A 19,801-nucleotide genomic window follows, 5' to 3' on the forward strand; every position below is an offset into this window, starting at 1 on the left:
TGCAAAAAGAGACATGTCAGAGAGACAATACTATCAGGTGGGAACAGTCCAGAAGAGAGGGTGTGATGCACATAAGACAACTTGTTTTAGAAAAAGCTTGGAAAAAAAAAATCTGTTGGAGAGATTAGTGGATAGATTTGTCTATCATTTTTGGAAACCTGCTGCAATGGTTCATGTAAAACTCCCCTCAAAACATCTGCAGTATTTTCCCTGAACATGACGGGCACAGGGCAGGGATGATGCTTCAGCCCGCACTCCAAATTTGTAGCCGTACACTGAACAGATGTTTTTCTTTTTATTGAAAGAGAATTTTTTAATAATGGAGCTGAGCTTTATTCTCTAACCAGCAATTGATTGGATTTTGTATCACCAGACAGGCACAGAGAAACAAGTAGAAAAACTTGGTTCGTGCCCTGTTAAGCAGCTCACACGTCTGCCTGTGCACCTGCCTGTCTGCCTGTACATGGATCCACACCCAGGCACCCACACTGCCAAGCACACAGCCCCCCTGGGACACACCAGCTACATGTGGCTGCAGTTATACGTGCCATGAGATGTAAAGCCAGGTCTCTTAATTTAAGATTTCTTCTCCTGGTCTAAGCCATGATGAGGTGGGGCATTTTGAATGATGCTTTGGCTCCTTCTTTGTATTTTGCTCAGGGACTTTTCTGCAGATGTGCCAGAGGAGCATGGTGTTTTACATACACCATATCATATGACCAGCCATGCCTAGGCTCTGGGAGAGGGGCAACAAAAGGATGCAATTTATACCTTGATTGTGGCTTTTGTCAGGTTCATCTAGGCTTTTCCATTTTCCATCTGGGGTCATGTCCAATTTACCTTATTTTCTTCTTTGCAAGTTTAAAAATAGCAGAGAGAAAAAAGAAAATTACTCTCAGTGATGCATTGGAGTCAACATCACCTGTGAGCTACTGCCATGTACAGGTTCTGAGGATATGCTGAGACTGTTTAATGCACGAGAACAAAATCTTCCTTTACCATCAGCAATGCAGATGTTTTATTTACATGGTGACAGTCCCTGTGCGTGTTTCACACTCATGCTGTGTGCAAAACTCTCCATGCAGAATGAATGCAGAATATATAATTGAGATCTGCAGTGCAGGTGAGTGATTTCCCGGTGCTGACCCAAGAGGAAAATCGAGCCTCACACATCGTGTCAGGGATGTCCAAGCAACACAATGCTGCATGTGTGTGCCTGCTCTCCCCATCCAGATGGGATATTTGCCTCTAAGATTGTACTTTAGTTCTTGCGGTTTGCTTTCCCTTTACTGTTGATTGTGGTTATGCCCTTTGTGGCAGTCAGGGGCTCGCAGGTGTGTTTTCTCTTTGAAATTGTGATGTGGTTGATTGGATGTAGAATTCCAAAGATCAGCTCCACTCCCATGCCTGTTGCTGTGTGGGCTGAGCAAAAAACTCTCTGCACCACCTTAAGATTCTATCTATCTATCTATCTATCTATCTATCTATCTATCATCTATCTATCTAATCTATCTCTCTTTTTATCTTTGTTCATTTTGCGGACCTTTGTCCGCCACCTGTAACAGTTAAGTTGAAGAGCCTCCATCTTCATTTTCAGCTTTAAATAGACCCTTTGTGGAATAAAAAATACACCTAGGATCCCACAGAGAGGAGCTGAAGAGATGAAATGGTAATATGTTCCTAGCAAATACAAACTGAGTATTTTTGAACACAAGTGTTATTTTTTCTATAACTATGAAGAGGTATCATGTACCTAATGGTGGACCCCTCCTTTTCTCCCTGCCTTTTCTTGAGGCCACTGGATATGATTTCCATCTTTATGATTTTCCACTTGATCTGATTCTGTAAGACTGTCCTGATTAGCAACAAAGAAGTAAACCTTGAAGTGGTAGTAAAGGAGAGAAGGAATCACCTGATTTGACTTTGCTTGTAGGAGCAGACTTAAGTCTCCTGGTCTTGCAACTGCATGGACTTGGGAGTGCTGGTGGTAATCCCTGATAATCTGCCAGAGTCTCTCTTGGTCCAATCTTCTTCTCCCTTACCAATCCATTCTTTTGTGATACCAGGTTAGCAATTTTTAGATTTCCTCAAATTTACATCTGTCCTGGACAACATCAAATCATAGAATCACAGAATGGTTTGGGTTGGAACAGATGCCCCTGCCCTGCCATGGTCAGGGACACCTTAAAGACCCATCCAACCTGGTCTTGAGCACAGTTCTCTGGGCAGCTTGTTCCAGTCTCTCACCACCCTCACAGTAAAGGATTTCTTTCTTAAACCTAATCTACACCTATCTCTGTCAATTTAATTCCATTGTCCCTTGTCCAGTTATCACATATCCTGTAAAAAGTCCCTCACCAGCTCCCTTGTCAGCCCCCTTCAGGTACTGGAAGGCTGCTATAAGGTTTCCCCAGAGCCTCTCTTCTCCAGGGTGAGGACAAGAAAAAGAACTTCTAAGTGACAGTTTCAGTTCCATCCATTCACTGGCATCTGGTTCATACAGTTCTTTTGCTAAAATTGTTAGGTACCTTGTTAAAATCATTGCTGTTTTGCCCCCAGTTGGGAGGCTCCTACAGGATCCCTTTGACCAGATGATGAGACATCTCCTATTTGAGACCTTTATTCCCTTTCCACACTAGAGATGCGCTGAGTAAGATCTGGGAAGGCCTTCCTTGATGACACCTTTTTGCATCTTCTTGTACACCTCAGGTCTGTGCAAAATGCATTAAATTCATTGCCAATGGACATATGGGACACACCAGAGCTAGAGAGGAGGCTGTTACTCTCAGGGTAGTGTTGTGTGCCAGGGCCCATGGACCTCCACATTAAAGCCCTGTGCAGTGGAGTCAGATGATGCATTTGTTGGACTTCATATAATTTCTCTGTGTGATTATCTCCTTCAAAACCCATAGTAAGGCATCATGATATATAGAGGGCCAAGTTACTGCAAGACCTGTACCCTTAGTCATGGTGAAACTACAGACACATCTCAGTGTAACTTGAGATGTAGTTGCCCTGTGGTTTTACTCTAAATCTCCATTTCAAGCTGATGAATTTCTAAGCAAGGACAAGTGCCCAAGCAACTCAACACAGCCTAGGAATTTTTATTGTATTAGGAATATAAAATACAATTGTTAAGTCATTGGAGGGAATCTGTACTATTCTTTCCTTATTCCATGAAAAAAGCAAACATTATTCATATCTGTTACAGTGGCAGTAGAGTGGTGCCTACCCACATAGAATCCATGTCCAACATCTGTTTCCACATGCACAGAACACCATCTTGCCAGAAATGCAATGTAGGTAGGATCTGGATAGCAGTTATCATACCTGGTTGTATAGTACTTCCAGAGAGATCAAAGAGTTACAAAAGTCAAACAACAGAACTCCCAAAATTAAAAAAAAAAGTCCTTCCTTGTCCCACAAGCCACAGAGATGGCTTCTATTTAAAACCAGTCCTCACAAAACAGCACAAATTTTATCCTCGATGCTTGAAGCTCAAGTATTTACACAGGGAATTTAGACTCTTCACTTGTGGTTTTGGCAAAAGCTTCACACAAATGTTTTGCACTGGTGGTCTCTTAGCCATTTAAGATAAACGCCAAAATCAAATGCAGTCCTTGCAGACTGGAGCGCTGGATGTTGTGCCAAGGATGAAGTTTCCCCATTTGCCTCACATGTGTAGCTGTCAGATCAACATGCAGGCCTGGTTTCCAAATTGGGACTCTCAAGGTGGAGACTCCCTTGGAAAATGTTGCATATTTAGGGTCAGAAGGAGCATGGATAAATATTATTCCTTGCTGCCACAGTCTAAGTTCCTTTTGGAAATGTTTTTTCTAGGATTGGAGGGAACACAGATAAATGTTTCTGCTTGCTGCCATGGTGCACACGCCATCTATCTGCAAGGTGCACATTCATGCACAGCCAGAAGTGCCACCATTTAGAAAGAAAGCATTTGCCAGAAGGTACCCCACAATTAGCACACATATTTCCTGATCTAAATACAGGGGGAAACTGTGGTTCCTGATCTACCACTGTGCGGTAACTGTTGGCAAATGCCAACTTTTTAATGGCGACTACTCCACCACATTTCTTCATGTAGAAACTGGCTTTGATTAGTAGCTAATATTTAATAACTAAGTGGCAGGAATAGTTTGAAATGGAGGGGTTGGGATTCCCAATGAATGGAAAGTGATGCCGTTCACTTGGACTGAGGAGGAAGGGCAAAAAAGAAGAAAATAAAAATACTTCCCTTTAAAGTCTGCTAATTTGTGCCAGCCAAAAACGTGACTCCTACATGATTCTCTGTGTGTGTGTCTGTATTTGTGCAGGTGTATGTCGATATTTAAGACTTATATCTTAGTTTTTCAAAGCCACAGAATTCAGATTGGACTAGTGCCAGGAGGAGCAAGCATTTCCAGTGGAGCAGGAGAAAACTCTTAAATGCAGCTTTTAAATGGCAGGTGATTCCTAGAGGGGTTAAAAATAAATAATAAGGTTATAGGTTACAATATCATCTTTTAGCTACCAGGAAAAAGGTTGTTCCCTTCCTCGCAGGCTCAGTAGGGAATCAGCCTGCATAATCAGGGCATGCAAAATGCACAACTGGCTGCAGCTCAAGCGGGAAGGCAGCACATGGCCGCCAAGGCTTCCTTCTGGGAGCTCGGCTCCTGGCACCTCACTGAAGCCATTTGAGCTCTAAGTCACCGCACTTTGTCCGGGCTGGTGTGTGAAGCCCGCTTCAGCAGTGGCTCGGCAGAAAGCCTGCCCAGTTTTGTGTCAGCTCAGTGCATTAGCACAGCCATAAAACAATTATCCCCCTTTTGATTTGGTCCCTGAGCAAGCTCTGATGGCGACGTCCGCCGCCTCTGGCTCTGCTCTGTGCCAGGGCTGGCCATCCCCCACCTTCACCCTGATCCTTGCCCACACAGGCCCTCAGCCTGGGTTCGCAGGTCCTTCAGGTCTTTTCTTATTCTTCCCCCGCCCAGCGTGAGCCCACCAGCCTCAGCTGGACCCAGAGAGGGGTTCAGACCAAGCGTGTTGTGCGTTAGGCAGCCAGCCCCCACTTCGCTTGTTTGATGCCTCCTCTGTCCCTTCAAACTTAGATCCGACTGACAGTTTTTTCTATTGTTTTTTCTCCAGGGCCGTCCAGGCCTGCAAACCTGCCGGGGGCTCCCATAGCTGCCTCCTCCCACCCTCACACATCCGTGATCACGTCACCTCTCCGCGCACTGGCCTCCCTCCCGCCCTGCCTTAGCCTGCCCTGCTGTGGTGCACGTGCAGTCTCAGTTGGCGGGACTCAGACTGAGATTCAGACTGAGACTTCAGGCACATTTGGATGTCATTGTCAGTTGTCAGGTAATAGAAATACTTTTTTTTTTGTTGCTATCTGAAGGTCAGTAGTGCTGCCAAGTGATGTCGTCTTTGCTGTGGGAGAGCTGCCTTTGCTGGGTCACATGGGGAAGGCAGAGAAAATGCCCTAACCTGCCCTCCACCCCCCACTTCCCTTCCTCCTTCCTTCTCCACCCTGGAAGAGGATGGGGAGTGGGAAAAGGCATGCGACTCTGTCCATTTCCTCATCCCTCCCCTCCTGCCTTCCCACCCTCAGTTGTCACCTGCGGCCACTGCTGGGCCGTTTGTGCCATGTTGTGAACAAATGTCTGACTCCTTGCAGAATGTGATACCCCAGTATCAAGATTTCATCTCTCTAGGCTGTTTATTTTAAGCTTAATTGGATAGTATTTAACATCTGAACTATTTTTATTTTCTTCTTTTTTGCCCTTTCTCCTCAGTCATTCATATTAAAGGCTCTCCTCCACATCCATGTGCACGCAGGATGTATTTGCTCCATGCTGTTTTCTCCCTTGCTTTGAGAAAATGCTCCTTGGTAACTCATCATGCATCCCTGGCCTTTTACCCCATCAGTTTTCCTTTATTCCTTTTGGATGCCTGACTTTTATCACCACAAGGAGGGGAAAGTGAAAATGAAGGCAAACCAAGTTAGCCAAAGAGAACACGGACATATTGTCACCAGACCCCACCATTTCAGACCCAGTGATCTCTTTGAAATCAGTGGGTGTTTCTGAGCATGGCTCAGTGGCAAGACTTGGTCTGTGATGAACTCTGGATTGGTGAGGTGAAAATGGGGAGGGTATAAAAGAAAATACAGATGTCGCAAGATCCACAAATGTTTATGGACTCTCACTGTGGTGGGCCAAATCCCACAGCCCTCATTCATGATAATGTGCATGTAGTTTTAATAAGGAGTTCCCTAAATTATGCTGGATAAGTAAAGTGTGAGGACCAAAGGATTCAGAGAGACAGCAATGACTGTCAGGAGTAAAGCCTTTGGGAAATGGCTCCTCATTTCTCCCCTGAAGCTGGCAAAACTTTGTTGTGTTAGCTTTTTCTTCCACAAGCGCTGGTACCACTTGGCTACAGTATGCTGTATCACATGAGAATGTTCCTGTACATCTTTCATTGATGTAATAAAGTGAGATATAAAGTTTTGCAAGAAATTCAAATTTGTATCTTGGAAACCCTGGGTTTTGAAAGATAATATATTCTCAGGAGGAGGCTAAGAGCACTCTGCAGGGTGCTGTGTAGGTCCTGGGTGAAGCTCAGGGCACACAGTGAAGACTCTCTTGCTGCCTGGAAGATGCTCAACCTGCATCCATCTGCTTGCAGTGGTGCACAGGTCTGGGTTCGTAGCAATGTGCTGTGTGGTGAGGTGCCATCAGTAAATCCAGGGTCTGGTTAAATTTTCTATCCAAGCTGCTGCATGCAGTATGGCAGAGGATGCTGCTTTAATGAAATTTGCTTTATCAGCCTCGGCAGACTGACCAACTGGACAGAGACGGATGTCGAGACAGGTTCCTGCAAATGGTGAGCGTTGGATCAGAAAGTCAGAAAGCTTCCCTGCCTTCTCTCCTCCCAGGAACCAGTAAACCAAACTGGAACTGGTCTCATGTTTTGCTATCCTCTATCTTCACTGGTGTAGTATGCACTTACATGTCTTCAGGGGGCACATTGTTGTAACACTGAATTGGATACCCTGGTTCCCTCTTACTTCTGATGCCAGCAGCTAGTGGGAATGGAAGCAAGTGCACCTCAAAATAGAAAAGGAAGGAAGGAATAACTTATTGAAGAATGTGGGTAAGGTGAGGCTTTTATACTTTGTGTACTTGGAGTTCTTTGGAGTTGTGTGCTGTGAGTCTTTGGAATTGCCTATTTGCTGGGAGAGTGATGCCAGCTCTGTGGAGAGGGAGACCTGTTATCATGGCTTCCTGTAATTACTGCTGCAGTCTGAGACACTTAGAGAATAGGTTTTATCAAAGTGCATGCTACGTGTTTATGACAGTAGTTGGTCAAGGTCTGCTTGAAAGAAACATTTTCTTCCCTTGAAAAAGGAGATTATGTCTACTTAACCCTTTCTTAGCTCCCATAGTATTCACTGTATGTGAGCCTAGGCAAGGGTTATGGGTTCTTTCTGTCGCTCAAAATGTTTTGTGGAAATGATAGAAATGGGAGTTCTTTGTGTTGATTAACAATCTAGTGACAATCTCTGCATTGTGCCTTTTTTAAATATAGACATATACAACAGTCACTTGCTCCAGCTTTAGAGATCAGTTTTTCTCTCTGACTTGATTAGCCTTTTATTCTGTCAGCCCTGTTCTTGCTTCTGAGGAATTGGTTACTTCTTTGAACAAAAGCCATCAGCAGTTCCCGCCTCCCCTCATCCTTCATCATTTCTTACCTTTCCTGTTTTTCAACATTTATTTAATTCAGGACCTGGAGATTTTCCATGCAGTTCTCAAGCAGACTGAGACTCTGATGGCTTGAAGTTGCAGGTACTCCAAAATCTTTGCTGGGCACTCACAAACTGAGCCCTCAAGAGTCCCTCACAACAGTTTGTGCAGGAGAATCCAAATGTCTGGCTGCTGGTGGGATTTGGGGTACACATGTGTGAAAACTGTGTTTGGAAATCTCCGACCTAGATAAGAGTGATTGTCTGGGATGCTGACTAGTGTTCAGTCATGCACAGAGGAAGTAGTGCTGCCTCATCCACAGTTGTTAGTGATTTTTAGAAAATGTGCTGCTGATAGTTTCATTCACAGCAAATGGTGCTGGGAGGTCTGCTTGGATGTCCACTGTGCTGCTCAGCCAGTGCTGATCATGGTCTTTTCTGTCTTTGTTCAATTATTTGTGTTCAAAGCACCCCAGGATGAGGAATTTACAAGTAAAGGTCCATGTTTTTTCATGTGATTTATAAAAAAATCTCTATCGCTGGTTCAATCTCTCTCTCAGTCTATTTATTTATTTATATATTTTGCCCCAGAAGCTTTTGTCAGTTGAATTGGGTTCTCCCGTTCAAATGTTTTTAGTGCCTATTTAATTAGAAGTTGGAATGGAGTAATGAAATTCACAGGGTTATGTAGCTTGGATCTAAAATATAAATGGGCAAAGCATTCATTTTGCTTTACCCCTTGCCAGATTAGGGTGCTTTTTTTGGGCCTGCTTTTTATTTCATTTCAATGAATTGCAACTGCTCAGAGTAACTGTAAAACACACAGAGTTTTTTTTTGCATAACAGAGACATGCAAATGATTATTGAGAGACATAATTATGTAAAGAAAAGTATATGCCTGTGTGCATGCACACATACACTGCAATGCTTTTTGTGGGGCTATTTTTTCACAATACATCTTCATAAGGCATCTTTTTATGATGCTGATTTATTAATATTGTACATTAAGGCTTAAATTGTCAAAGCTGCCTAAGAGATTTGGATGCCCATTTCCCATTAAAGTTAACGAGAAACGAGCATTGAAAATCTCAGCGCAGAAGTGCACGGCACTTTACAGTGTGTTCTCCAAAGAAAAAAGTCCCTGCCTTGAAGATACTGTGGTGGAAAAACCCCAGGAAGAGGCTCATAATCAGCATAAGACAAAGAGGATCGTAATGGCACAGAGAATAATTAATCCCCTGTGCTTGCATTCAGATATATACCTGGTCCAAATTCTTTGCACCTGGGCCTACGAGTGAGGGTTTTATATACCCCTGTAAAGATAATTAAATCTGTCCAATACACATATATTCATCTAACCAGTGAAACTGCTTCCTTCCCACATGTAGGCTGATGGAAGGAGGTGGAAAGCAATTACGATACTTAGTTGCATGTATAAAAACAGCAAGTGGGCATGGACAGCAGTGATTAATGGACAGGGCTGTGAAATTTAAGGTCTAAAATAGAGGAAGGCATGGGGCCATATCTTGGAGGAGAGGAACAAGCTCCTGCTAATTCAAGGAGTCAGCTGTGTTAGTCATTAGGACATTCTGAAAATCACAGTCATCTTGTAAAGTTAATATCAATTTACTTGGCTACTGAAATTCTACTTACTGCATCATTTAACTAGTCTGGTGTTTTCTTGGCAGAGATTAAGGTGACAGTAAAGATAAAAGCAGTCCCTGTAACTAAATCATAGGTTTTAAAAGAATACTTTTTTCTCCATCTATTATATCACCGTATTCATTTTATGTTGGTTTTATAACTGGAGTCAGCCAATGAGAAGAGCTAGATTAGACCATCCTGCTGTAAAAAACTTGGTGCAATTAATACAGTCTGTCTAGAAAAAAGTATTATTTCAAAAACTTTTATGTTAATGATATGGTATGCACTCGGCACGTTTCTTACTTGAACAAGAAGCAAGCTTTTGTTCACTCCAGCCTGGGTTTTATTAACACAGGAGGATCAATGGAAAAAAAAACAGTAATCAGAACAGAGAATACAAACTCATCTAGCAAAAACCTTCTAACTCATAATGTCCCAGGACAATGGCTGATACTCTACTCTTCATTTTTTGCTGAATGGAGTCTCAAAAAAAAAAAAAAAGGTGCAAAAAATTTGATTTCTCTTTAGCACCGGTGCTTTTTTGAGAGGAGAAAGAGGAATTTGGTGTAAGTGTCAGACGACAGATAAAGATCTATAGTTTCCCTGAGAGAGCCTTTGTAAATGTATCTTTTCATTTTGCTGCATAAGTAAGAGGTTTGCATAAAATACTAGCTAACATTCAGGAAAGATGTCCCTATGAGTCATGTATTTATTTATTTTAGTGAAATATTTAATGCATGCTATAGTAGAATTGACTTTGTGGACAGTACTTACAGAGTGCAGGGATGTGTGAGAGATGTATACACTAAAAAGAGTAATGCATCGGTCTGAGTGCACGCATCCATCTTTACACCTATCTATCAATCTCTGTATTCATTCACCTATGCAAGTATTAAAATCATATGTGACCTGCTGTCTAGGCAGCTCCCTGTCTCACCAGGTATTAAAATCAGATCCAAACTCAAAATAAGTGGATTTAACACAGACTGTTTTTTTGACTGACTAGTGTGTTTGCCAAGAGGCAGTGAAGTGACCTTAAAATTGCAAAGAGGTGACTAAAATGAGGGTGCTGCATGGGGCAGGGTCTCTGACAATGTGAGCATGGCTGTGGCTTTGTTCTAGACAGATGGCTGATCACTATAACTTTGTAAGTCCTAATTACGTCAAGTTAAGAACCAGCAGGAGTAATAGTGATATTTAAAGGTTCTTTAAAGCGGATGCTTGCCATTTCCGGACATCCCAGGAAAAAAGAAAAGCCCTTAATTGCAATATTAATGGGTAGTACTGAATCTGGTAGTCTTGGTACAAAAAGGTTTAAGGCAACATTGCTTGCAGTAAGGACAATGGTTCCAACATTGAGAGAGTTAACTTGATCACATACCACTACACTGAGCCTGAGAGTCTGAACTCTTCAAACGCTCCAAATGGAGAGCTAAATCAAAGAATCCTGTTTCAAATCCATCCAAGATGTTGCTGTTTTTCTCCTCTGACAGGAGAAGCATTTGGAAGTGCAGTTTCTTTCTTTTTTTATAGCTGTCTTAAAAAGGAGTTTGGATGTTTAGCACAGCTGGTGCTCATTACATTATGCACTATCAATAAAATAGCATGTGTAATTAATTTTTAATGCAGTGCTGTATGCAGCGCTTTAAAGCAGTTACTGTATGGGGAGAGCCGACACCGGTCACTGACATCAGAAATATTGAAATAGAGGGCTAGATTTTGCATTTTTAAAGGGTGTATGTGAGAGTGGGGGCAGGGTAATTTCCAACCAGCAATTCTCTAGCCACAATCAAATTTAAAAATATAGGAACAAGATGGATGAAGGCGATTTTATAATTTGTTTATTTGAATGAATGAATTTTTGTCCTTTTGGAGTTTGCTGAGTGATAGCTGAATTAGAAGAGGTGACTTCAGAATATAGGTAAGGACCAAAGGAGCACATAGCAACAGATCCATATTTGTTAAAGCACAAACAAGCTTTGGTGGTATCAGGTGGGAGATGAGGTAAAAAGGGAGCTTTTGGAAAAGCAAGGGAAGGACATTTCTATTCTATTCTATCTCATTGAACAGTTTTTTTCTTTTCATTGCAGGGCTTCTTTCTTGTGCCTTGTCGTGTCTTGCTGTTCCCATTAGTAATAACCCCATTTTTTTCCCCCTTGATTCATTAAACATTTGGGAGTACTGGTAATTTGGAAGGGAGAGAGTAACTTGGCTACAAAGAGGCACCACTGATGACATGGTTTATGCTGCTCTGACAGAAGACCCAAACAAATTAGTCTTCTTTTTGCATGGCAGTACTTTCCACAAGACACCAGCAAAAGTGAAGAGTGCTTTAATTAGGCACAGTAGGAAAGGTTTGGGCACCATCATGACTCTCAGCAGCCATTATGTCCAGAAACACCTTGGTTAACTGAAGGAGAATCAGACCTCTTTTTGAAGTTGTACCATGGTGCGTGTCCGTGATCAGCAAAGGGATGGGAATGGCTTTCATGTTTCTGCAACAGAGTAACTGCCAGGGATGGTTTGCAGGATGGGACCAGCCTCTTCCCTGCTACTGCTGTTTTCCTACCCATTTTCAGAGAGTTGAATGCCTCTTGGTGAACACTTCCTAAAAAGAGAAGAAATCAACTGCAGGAAGAGAAGGAAGGAAGCAATCACCTAAAAAGCGACAAAATTAGGGGTAGTGCTTGTCAGGTGCCTTGCCTTTTGGTTGGGCAATGCACCAGCTTCCTAAAAGCTGGTTTGTTTTTTTTTTTAATACACGTGCACAAGGCATAAATGTTTGCAATTATTCTTTCTTTCTCTCAGCAAATTGCCATTCATTTGTACATAACATATGCTAAGCAGTTCACTTGTACAGCCTCACCTGGCATATTCAGGATGGAGTTTCCTTCTGCCCCTTCAGCAGTAGCTTTTTGACATCACTTTTCTTCTCGCTTTCTGTCAGATTTGTGCGGATGTGTTTGTGTGTCTGAGCCAGGAAGTGAATTGGCCTGTTCAATTTGTGAGAACAGAGATAAACCTCTTGAGCACAAATCTAATGCTCAGTGTCAAAGGAAGTAGGGCAAATCATGGTGCATGGTGTAGGTAGCTGTGATGAGAACTGCTTTTTAGTTCACAAGCCAGAGTGGGAAAGGTGGAGGGAACAATGAGGTGTTGTACATTTTGTGGTGAAATCACTTAATTTTATTTTATTTGTTTTAGAGGAACTGGATCATTTATTCCTGGGTTAGCTCAGGTTTAGGCCAGAGAACTGCAAAAAAATTAGCATGTATCCCTCCAGAGCTAATTCAAAGGACCTCTGCTCTTTTGTTTTCCGAGTGCTTCATAAAAATAGATGAAAGGAAGGCTTCTATGCTGAGATGGAATGCTTTATGTTCAGAATGGGATTTGAGTCAAAGAAGCCATGCTGATGCATCTCATGTGTGCCCCACTGGGTTCCTGTGTTCTGCATGTTGGTCCTTCTTTCTGCTGAGCAATAAACAGCTGAGCAACTGTTAGCAACATACCTTTTTATGCTCTTTGCCTTCTTTTGGACAGGATTTTTTCAAGAAATCTGGTAGGCTAGTGTATGGTACATGCCTTTGGTATCTGTATTTTCCTCTTGTTTTTGTCTTTAATCAAGCCATTTCTCTGGGCCCCTGTTCCAGCTAATGTAACTTGCCATAGCAGGGGCTGGGCAAGCCAGGTTCAATGAGACACTAAAAATTGCACTTGGAAAGAAGGAGGCAAAAATCCCACATAGCAAAGGCTTGCATTTTTTATGAATTCAGCTGTATGAGTCAGAGGTCCTGGGACTTCAGGAATGAGGTTAATGCAGGCACTAAGCAAGGAGATGGGGAGACAGTCACTGGAATTGTGCTATGAAACAGTGCTTTCTAAATTACTGTCTTTGCTATGAACATAAAGGGCCTCTGGTTAGAGAAGAACTGGTTTGCACAACATACCTGCAGCTTCAATTGTTGTTTAGACGTCACCTGGTATTTGAAGCCAACTATAAATATATTATTTTCAGTACATCCCCTTGGCAAAGTGAGAGGAGCATCCCATCCTTCCTGTGTGTCAGGCTGGCTCCTTACATGTCCTGTATTGACCTAGATTACTTCACGTGAGACACAGATCTAAACCTGATCCTTACATCTCTTCCATGGCTGTGTGACAAACGTGGAGCTCCCAGGGTGTGCTGTACCATGCCAACAGTCCACTGAGAGATGGGTTAGGGGCTGCCTAGAGATGCTTGACTAAGCATCTTCCTGTGAGGTGTTTTCTGACTTCAGTGGTGTTATACTGTTCTGCCAGTGGTGATCATGGTCTGTGGAATTCCAGGATGTACAGAGATTTAAGTAAGAGTCAGAGTGTTGTTGGAAAATACATATAATTTAAAACTGCCCATGGTGATGAGAGTAAAACCCAAAAATTCATGGAATCTTTTAAGACCTCAGTATAGCAGCAGTGCCTTCTTCTTGCAGGGGAATTATTTCTTTCAGTTTGCATCTTCTAACAGAGTTTTGGGTTATTTTTTCATCTCTTCTGGTTGAATAAGGAGAGAATAAGTTAACTTATTATGGCACAGACAGGCTTAAAATGTAAAGTATGTCTAAAATTTGGAGCTGAGTGTTTATGGATTGATTAATCCAAATCCTTTATAAAAATGTGTGAACTGTTGATTAACAGGGAACAGGACCATTGTGGACATACAGTGAGTACAAGACTAGTGAGTAACTTTACCTTCCTGTAAAATCTAATTCCAAAACCACCAATTTTTCTCTGTTTTTTTTTTTTTTCTTCAAATGGAACTAATTCCTCCACTGTAAATTTGAGGTAGAATCTTAAAAGCTCCACAGTCTATTGAAACCAAACACTTCACTATCATTATCAATAGATACATAGAATAGTTGTAAAGTGATCCTCTGAGATTGCTGTAAACTCCTTCCCAATTTCCTTCACACTTTCCCTGCCCATTTTCCATGAAGAGTGCTGTGAAAGCTGCATCCATCCTGCTCCTGCTTCAATCACCACTGTCACCATTCATTAGTGCAGTTGAGCACACTCATAAATGTCTGAGTTCTTCCCATATTTAGAGCTCTCTAGCCAGCAAATCTCCCTTTCTGCTCTTCCTTTTTGAGAAAAAACACAGTGGTCAGGGTTTGAGGTGGGCACTTGAGATATAATTTTAATTCAGTGACCTGGTATCATCCAAAGCTGTAAGGGGGAGAAAGAGTGTGGGAGACAGAACTACCAGTGCTTAAATAATTTGCTCCTTGCCCTTTCTGTCTAAGCTTGTCAGGCTGTGTCTTGTGATTATAAACTGAGATTTCTTAAATTTGTATTCTCCTTAATAGGTAAAGATGAGCGAAAGCTATTTTTCACTTTCTCCTCACTCTTTCTTCACAGATGTCTTTGCTCTCTGGGACTGGCTGGCACTGCTGGGGAGGTATTTCCCAGGGGATTTCATTGCCCCAGGGTTAGATTTCTCCATCTACACAGCAGCATGGAGCTGTATTGCATATAGCTCCCTCCCAGCAAGTCTCAGTGAGTCACCATCCTGCTTGCTAGCTGTCTGATGGGAACAGGATGCTCTGTCCCAGGCCACTCTGTCCATGGAGCTTCTGTCCATCTGCACCTTTCCCTTCCCCTGCTCTGCCCTAGACATTCATATTTCTTTCTTATTTTATATATAACATTTTAATTTTTCCTTCAGGTAGGTCCTTCATTTGTTGCTGTCACTGCCAGTAGTCCCTGAAGTCATAATTACAGCACTTTTTTTTTCTAAAAAACAAGTCCAAAGTGAAATTGTTCTTTTTAGTGGTTTTTTTTTTTAAACTTCATATTTTTTAAAATGGAAATGACTGCTGAAAATAAACACAGTTTGCAATGTACAGACTTACTGAGCCAGCATGAATTTCCTTAATAAGCTGGGGTATGTGTGTGCGTGCATGTGTGTGTTTTTCCCCCTTAGACCTTGGAATAAGAGTGCTGTCTCTTTAAATCCTAACTCAAACTTTACTGGCGATTTTACAGAGCCTGGTTTCATTTATAGTGGAGCCAGACTTGCTGTGTGAGAGCCGTCCGCATGCTGGAATTAGTCTTAAGCTCGCTTCTGTGGCATTGCCAAATTCCATGTTTGTGTTTTATTTAGAATTCTTTTCACGGCCAGTCGAATCTGTTCAGGCACACATAGGCAGTGTTGCGCCCCATGGAGAAAATAAGCAAGTTTGCGTTTTCTTTGGCATAGGCCATGGCCACAAAAGACTGCGGTCTAAAGAAACATTTTTTAAAAGCTATTTTAACCCATAACAGATGTATAAAGTAGGCACACACATGCCAGCTTCCTTAGTTTTAATTAAAAAATAATTATGGCTTTAATGGGATGCTAGTGACAAATTTGGATGAATGGTGGGTGACATTATCTCAAGGCTTACTTCAACTTAAAAATTAGTGCATTTCTCTTGGCCAGTGGTACAGATGAAATTAAATGAAGGAACAGATTAATATTTCTTAAAGTTACATTGAACCAAATGAAAAATCCATCAAATAAAAAAACATGGTCCCTTCCTCCCTCTCTTCCTCAGATCTCCATTTGCATGAGATCACAGAACACAAAGGACAGGTTATTTTCTCTGGCTGATAGTTGCTCTGGCCAATGATAAACTGGACTTAGGTTTTCAAAGTGACTGTCTCTTTCATAATTTTGCATTAGTAGCCACATTGCCAAATTATTGTGATTAATGTCAACAGGTGCTTCCATTTATAACCACATCTAACCAGCTAACATGGTACCTTCAAGCCAGGAAATCTTAAATATAAACCCAACCCTACATGTTGCATGTTGCAATGGTTCTCTCTCCATACCTTGGCTAACTGGTGGTGATGCTGGCTGTGATTTCTCACATCTTTAGGCTATTTTCAATTTGGAGCTTTTAAGGCTCACCAGAACTGGGCTAGATGCACAGGCTTGCACAGGTAGCAGCAGTTTATATTTATGAAGAAATAAACAAAGCAGTAATAAACATGTAATGAGCTAACCCCAGATGATATCTCTGCTGTTATTAGTCAGGTGTATGTAGAGTTGAGGAAGGGAGATTGAAGGATCAGCGTGAGTGGCTCTGGATATTGAAGGAGAGGTTGGATGGGTTCACTGGAAAAAGTCTCTTCCTCCTTCCCATGCATCCCACCCATGGACGCCCTGAACAGATGCTGAGAACAAAGGCGATAAAGCAGCACAGCTTTTTAAGGCGTGCAACAGAATCACATTTCCTCCAGACCTGCTTGTCCCACCCTCGTGCTCTCCAGCAGCAAAAGGCAGCCCAGCGTGGGATGGCGCTTTCTGGATGAGAGCAGATGATCAGCTTTATGATCTATGGCACCAGCAGATGAGGATCATTTTGGTTTTGGATGGCAAAACCCTGTTTCCTGTTCTCCGACATATTCTTTCATGAAACTTCTCATCTGCTTAACATTTAGCTCCCATTGTAAAAGACAGCCTTGGAATGCTGCTGATACATGTAATCTAGATGGTGGGAACTCCACTTAGGCAGTGCTAGTTTTCTCTAATGAATATGTTGAAATGTTTCCTTAGCAAAAATTGAAATGACTTTTGGAAAAAAGCAGATTAAGGAAAGAGAGAGTATCAGGTGCTTGGTGGATAGCTGTGCACCTTCCCCGTTCAGGGAAGTCCATTCATCTTGTGACTTACAAATATTTTGCTACTAATTTCCATGCAAATGTGACAGAGTCTCCCACCTTGCTTGCTTAAAGCTATCAGCCATGTTAAGCTGGGGAAATCTATCAAGAGGAAGCTGCTCTGCTTGGTTTGAGACAAATCTGTAGAATTTGAGCTCTTCGGGGCAATCCATTTGATCCCTCAGGGATGGCAGTGTCTCTTCTTGGTGTGCAGGATGTCCATTGCCTGAAGCTGAACCAAGCCAGTCTCTCTAAAGATACAATTCTTAGGCTTTGTTTAACTGTAGCAAAAAAAAGATTTTCTTTCGTCAATTGAATGAGAATTTCTGTGGTAACATTTCCATGGTTTGAATTCCTCATGAGTGAAAATGAAGCTCCATCATTAAAAACATGAGTCATGCAGTGCACATGAGACTAATTTTTGCATTCCTGGAATTTTTGGAAGGGAAACATTACATTCATGATAATCCTTTCAATTATACCTTATTGCTAAAATAATCCATGAGGCATTCTGCAGTAGAGCCCTCTGCTATTTGGTTACAGTTGAGGCTTTGAAAATAGCACCTGAAAGCTTTTAGACTCCTGTGTGTTAGTACCTTAATTTTCTTTTTATGTTGATGCACACAGGATGGTCTGCCATAATTTTTATTTACTCAGGATTTTTTTGTTTAATAAATAAGGCTAATTTGATTTGTTCTGATCTGTCTCAAGTATCTAATTGCTGCTGTAGAGGAAGATTAATGTCCAGTTGAAAGGATTCCATATCTATAAATGAGAACTGAAAGCAGATGTTAGTTTGATGAACGTGTGCTGCCCATTCCTTGCCTGCACTGTCTCAGACAGCAAGCTGCTGAGAGACTGCTATCTATCAGAAGAGAGATGTTAGATGCCAAACGCAGTTCAGAGTCACACATGTATCATCAGCAGAGTGAGCAGTTAGCAAATAAAATATCCCAGGTAGGTTTTTCTCTGCTTGTGTAATATCTATACACGAGACAGAGTTATCCTCAAATTGTCAGAAGTACTTGACAAACTCTGGTTTGGGGGAGGCACTGTGAATTGATGACAAGAAGGACTTTGTCTCTGAGTTTTCACTCAGGGAGTAGTGTTGGTATATTGTCCAAGGGGCTGGTAAGTTCAATTTCTAGTGCACAGTGCTGATTCTGAAGTTAACCCAATCCCTGAAAAACCACCCAACAAAACCAAACCAAGGCTGATACTGATGTCTTTGCTATTGGGGGTCTGGCTAGGTGCTCAGGCATTTCTGGCAAGCCAGGCCAAATGCTTTTCAGAGTTTTCTAGCTTGAGCTCATGCAGATCTGTGGAGAGCAGACAGTAAAAGGAGTAAAAGACTAAATGACTTGGGCACACAAGATCAGTTTTTGTATCATCCAGGCAACTTTGACGTGCACTGCACATAGTAAGTGCAACAGCTTTTCAGATGAAAGCAGGTACAGATGGGATCTTTTTGCATGGGTCTTCAGTTTAGTAAAGATGCTTTTCAGCCCTTTCACAAGCAGGGCTCCCTCGTGTTCTCTGGGCTGCTGGAGTTCCCCTTCCCAGCCACTGTAACAGCAAGCTAGCGGCCAGTGCACAGAGGAAGAGACATTTTAGCCAAGGGCAGGAAATTCTGATAATGGCAGTAGGATTGTCAGTGTTTCCAAAAAACAGAGCGCGCTTTCTTTATAAAGCCTCTTTTAAAAATATTTCCAGTAGTTTTTAAATGCTCACCAGTATTACTGTGAGCTAGAGAGAAAACAACAGATTTAGTCACTTTGATTTTTTTGTGTGTGTGTATGAAATAGCTTTTGCATTTTTACTGTTTGTTAAATTGCTATTCAGGTAATGTCTGTGACAAGAAAACTATTTCACAGATGGACAGACAAAGATGTAACGACCAACATAACTCTCTTTGATGTCAATAAATCAGGCTGACCTGGGATGTGTGTATGGCAGGAGAGGGAAAGAGAGAGAGGAGGGGAGATAAAAGGCACAGAGAAAAAGGATTAGGAGTCATGGAGAAGGACAGGTACTGGCATCCCAGAACTCCATCTATGTCAGCTGTTCTACTGTAGTCATTGTCAAACTTACAGCAAAGAAGAGTACTTGCAGTATCACCTCCTGTTCACCTGGAATCTCAGTGGGGCTCTACATCCAGCAGCCAGGTCAGAACAGAGAAGAGACTGTTTTTTCAAGCTGTTTTTATCATTTGGGGTGTAACTATAAAAACAATAATTCCAAATATAACTATATATATATATTTTTTTTTTTTTTTTTTAAGACAGTACTGATCTGAGCAGTGAGACTTTTTCAGTTAAAGTAACTACACTTTACTGGTGTAAAACCTGGGCATTCAGATTGTTCTTGATGATTTTCCCTGACCTATATCTACCTGACTCTTTTATGATGTCAATAATTCCCAGCTGATATATCTTACAAAATGACTGGAAATCAGAAAGCAGACCAAAATAAAGTAAATGGTAACTCTCTACCTATTAGGACATACTTTCAAGTTACTAAAAACCAAAATCTGCTTTTTGTCTTTACTTCTCTTAGTTTCTGTACCCCCTTCTTAGCTTTTATTTTCTTATAGGCAGGAAATGGAATTGGTGCAAATATGACTATCCTAAATTAAGCTGGTGAATTACTCATGTAGCTGATATTGTTATTGGTCACTGAATAATGCATGGCAAACTTCATTTCTTTGGAGAAGAGTCAGGACTGAAG

General features: G+C 41.7%; 1 protein-coding gene across 2 annotated transcripts in view; it reads left to right on the forward strand.

Moving 5' to 3' along the window:
* The window catches only part of BCL11B (BCL11 transcription factor B), a 91,161-nt gene that overhangs the window by 37,248 nt on the left and 34,112 nt on the right, over nt 1-19,801 (forward strand). For both annotated transcript variants that reach the window (XM_053945545.1, XM_053945547.1), the window contains exon 3: nt 5,143-5,358. In XM_053945545.1, coding sequence (XP_053801520.1) covers nt 5,143-5,358 — 216 coding nt within the window. The remainder of the gene's footprint in view (nt 1-5,142; nt 5,359-19,801) is intronic.

The sequence above is a fragment of the Vidua chalybeata genome, chromosome 6, assembly GCF_026979565.1.
Source record: "Vidua chalybeata isolate OUT-0048 chromosome 6, bVidCha1 merged haplotype, whole genome shotgun sequence".
Taxonomy (NCBI): domain Eukaryota; kingdom Metazoa; phylum Chordata; class Aves; order Passeriformes; family Viduidae; genus Vidua; species Vidua chalybeata.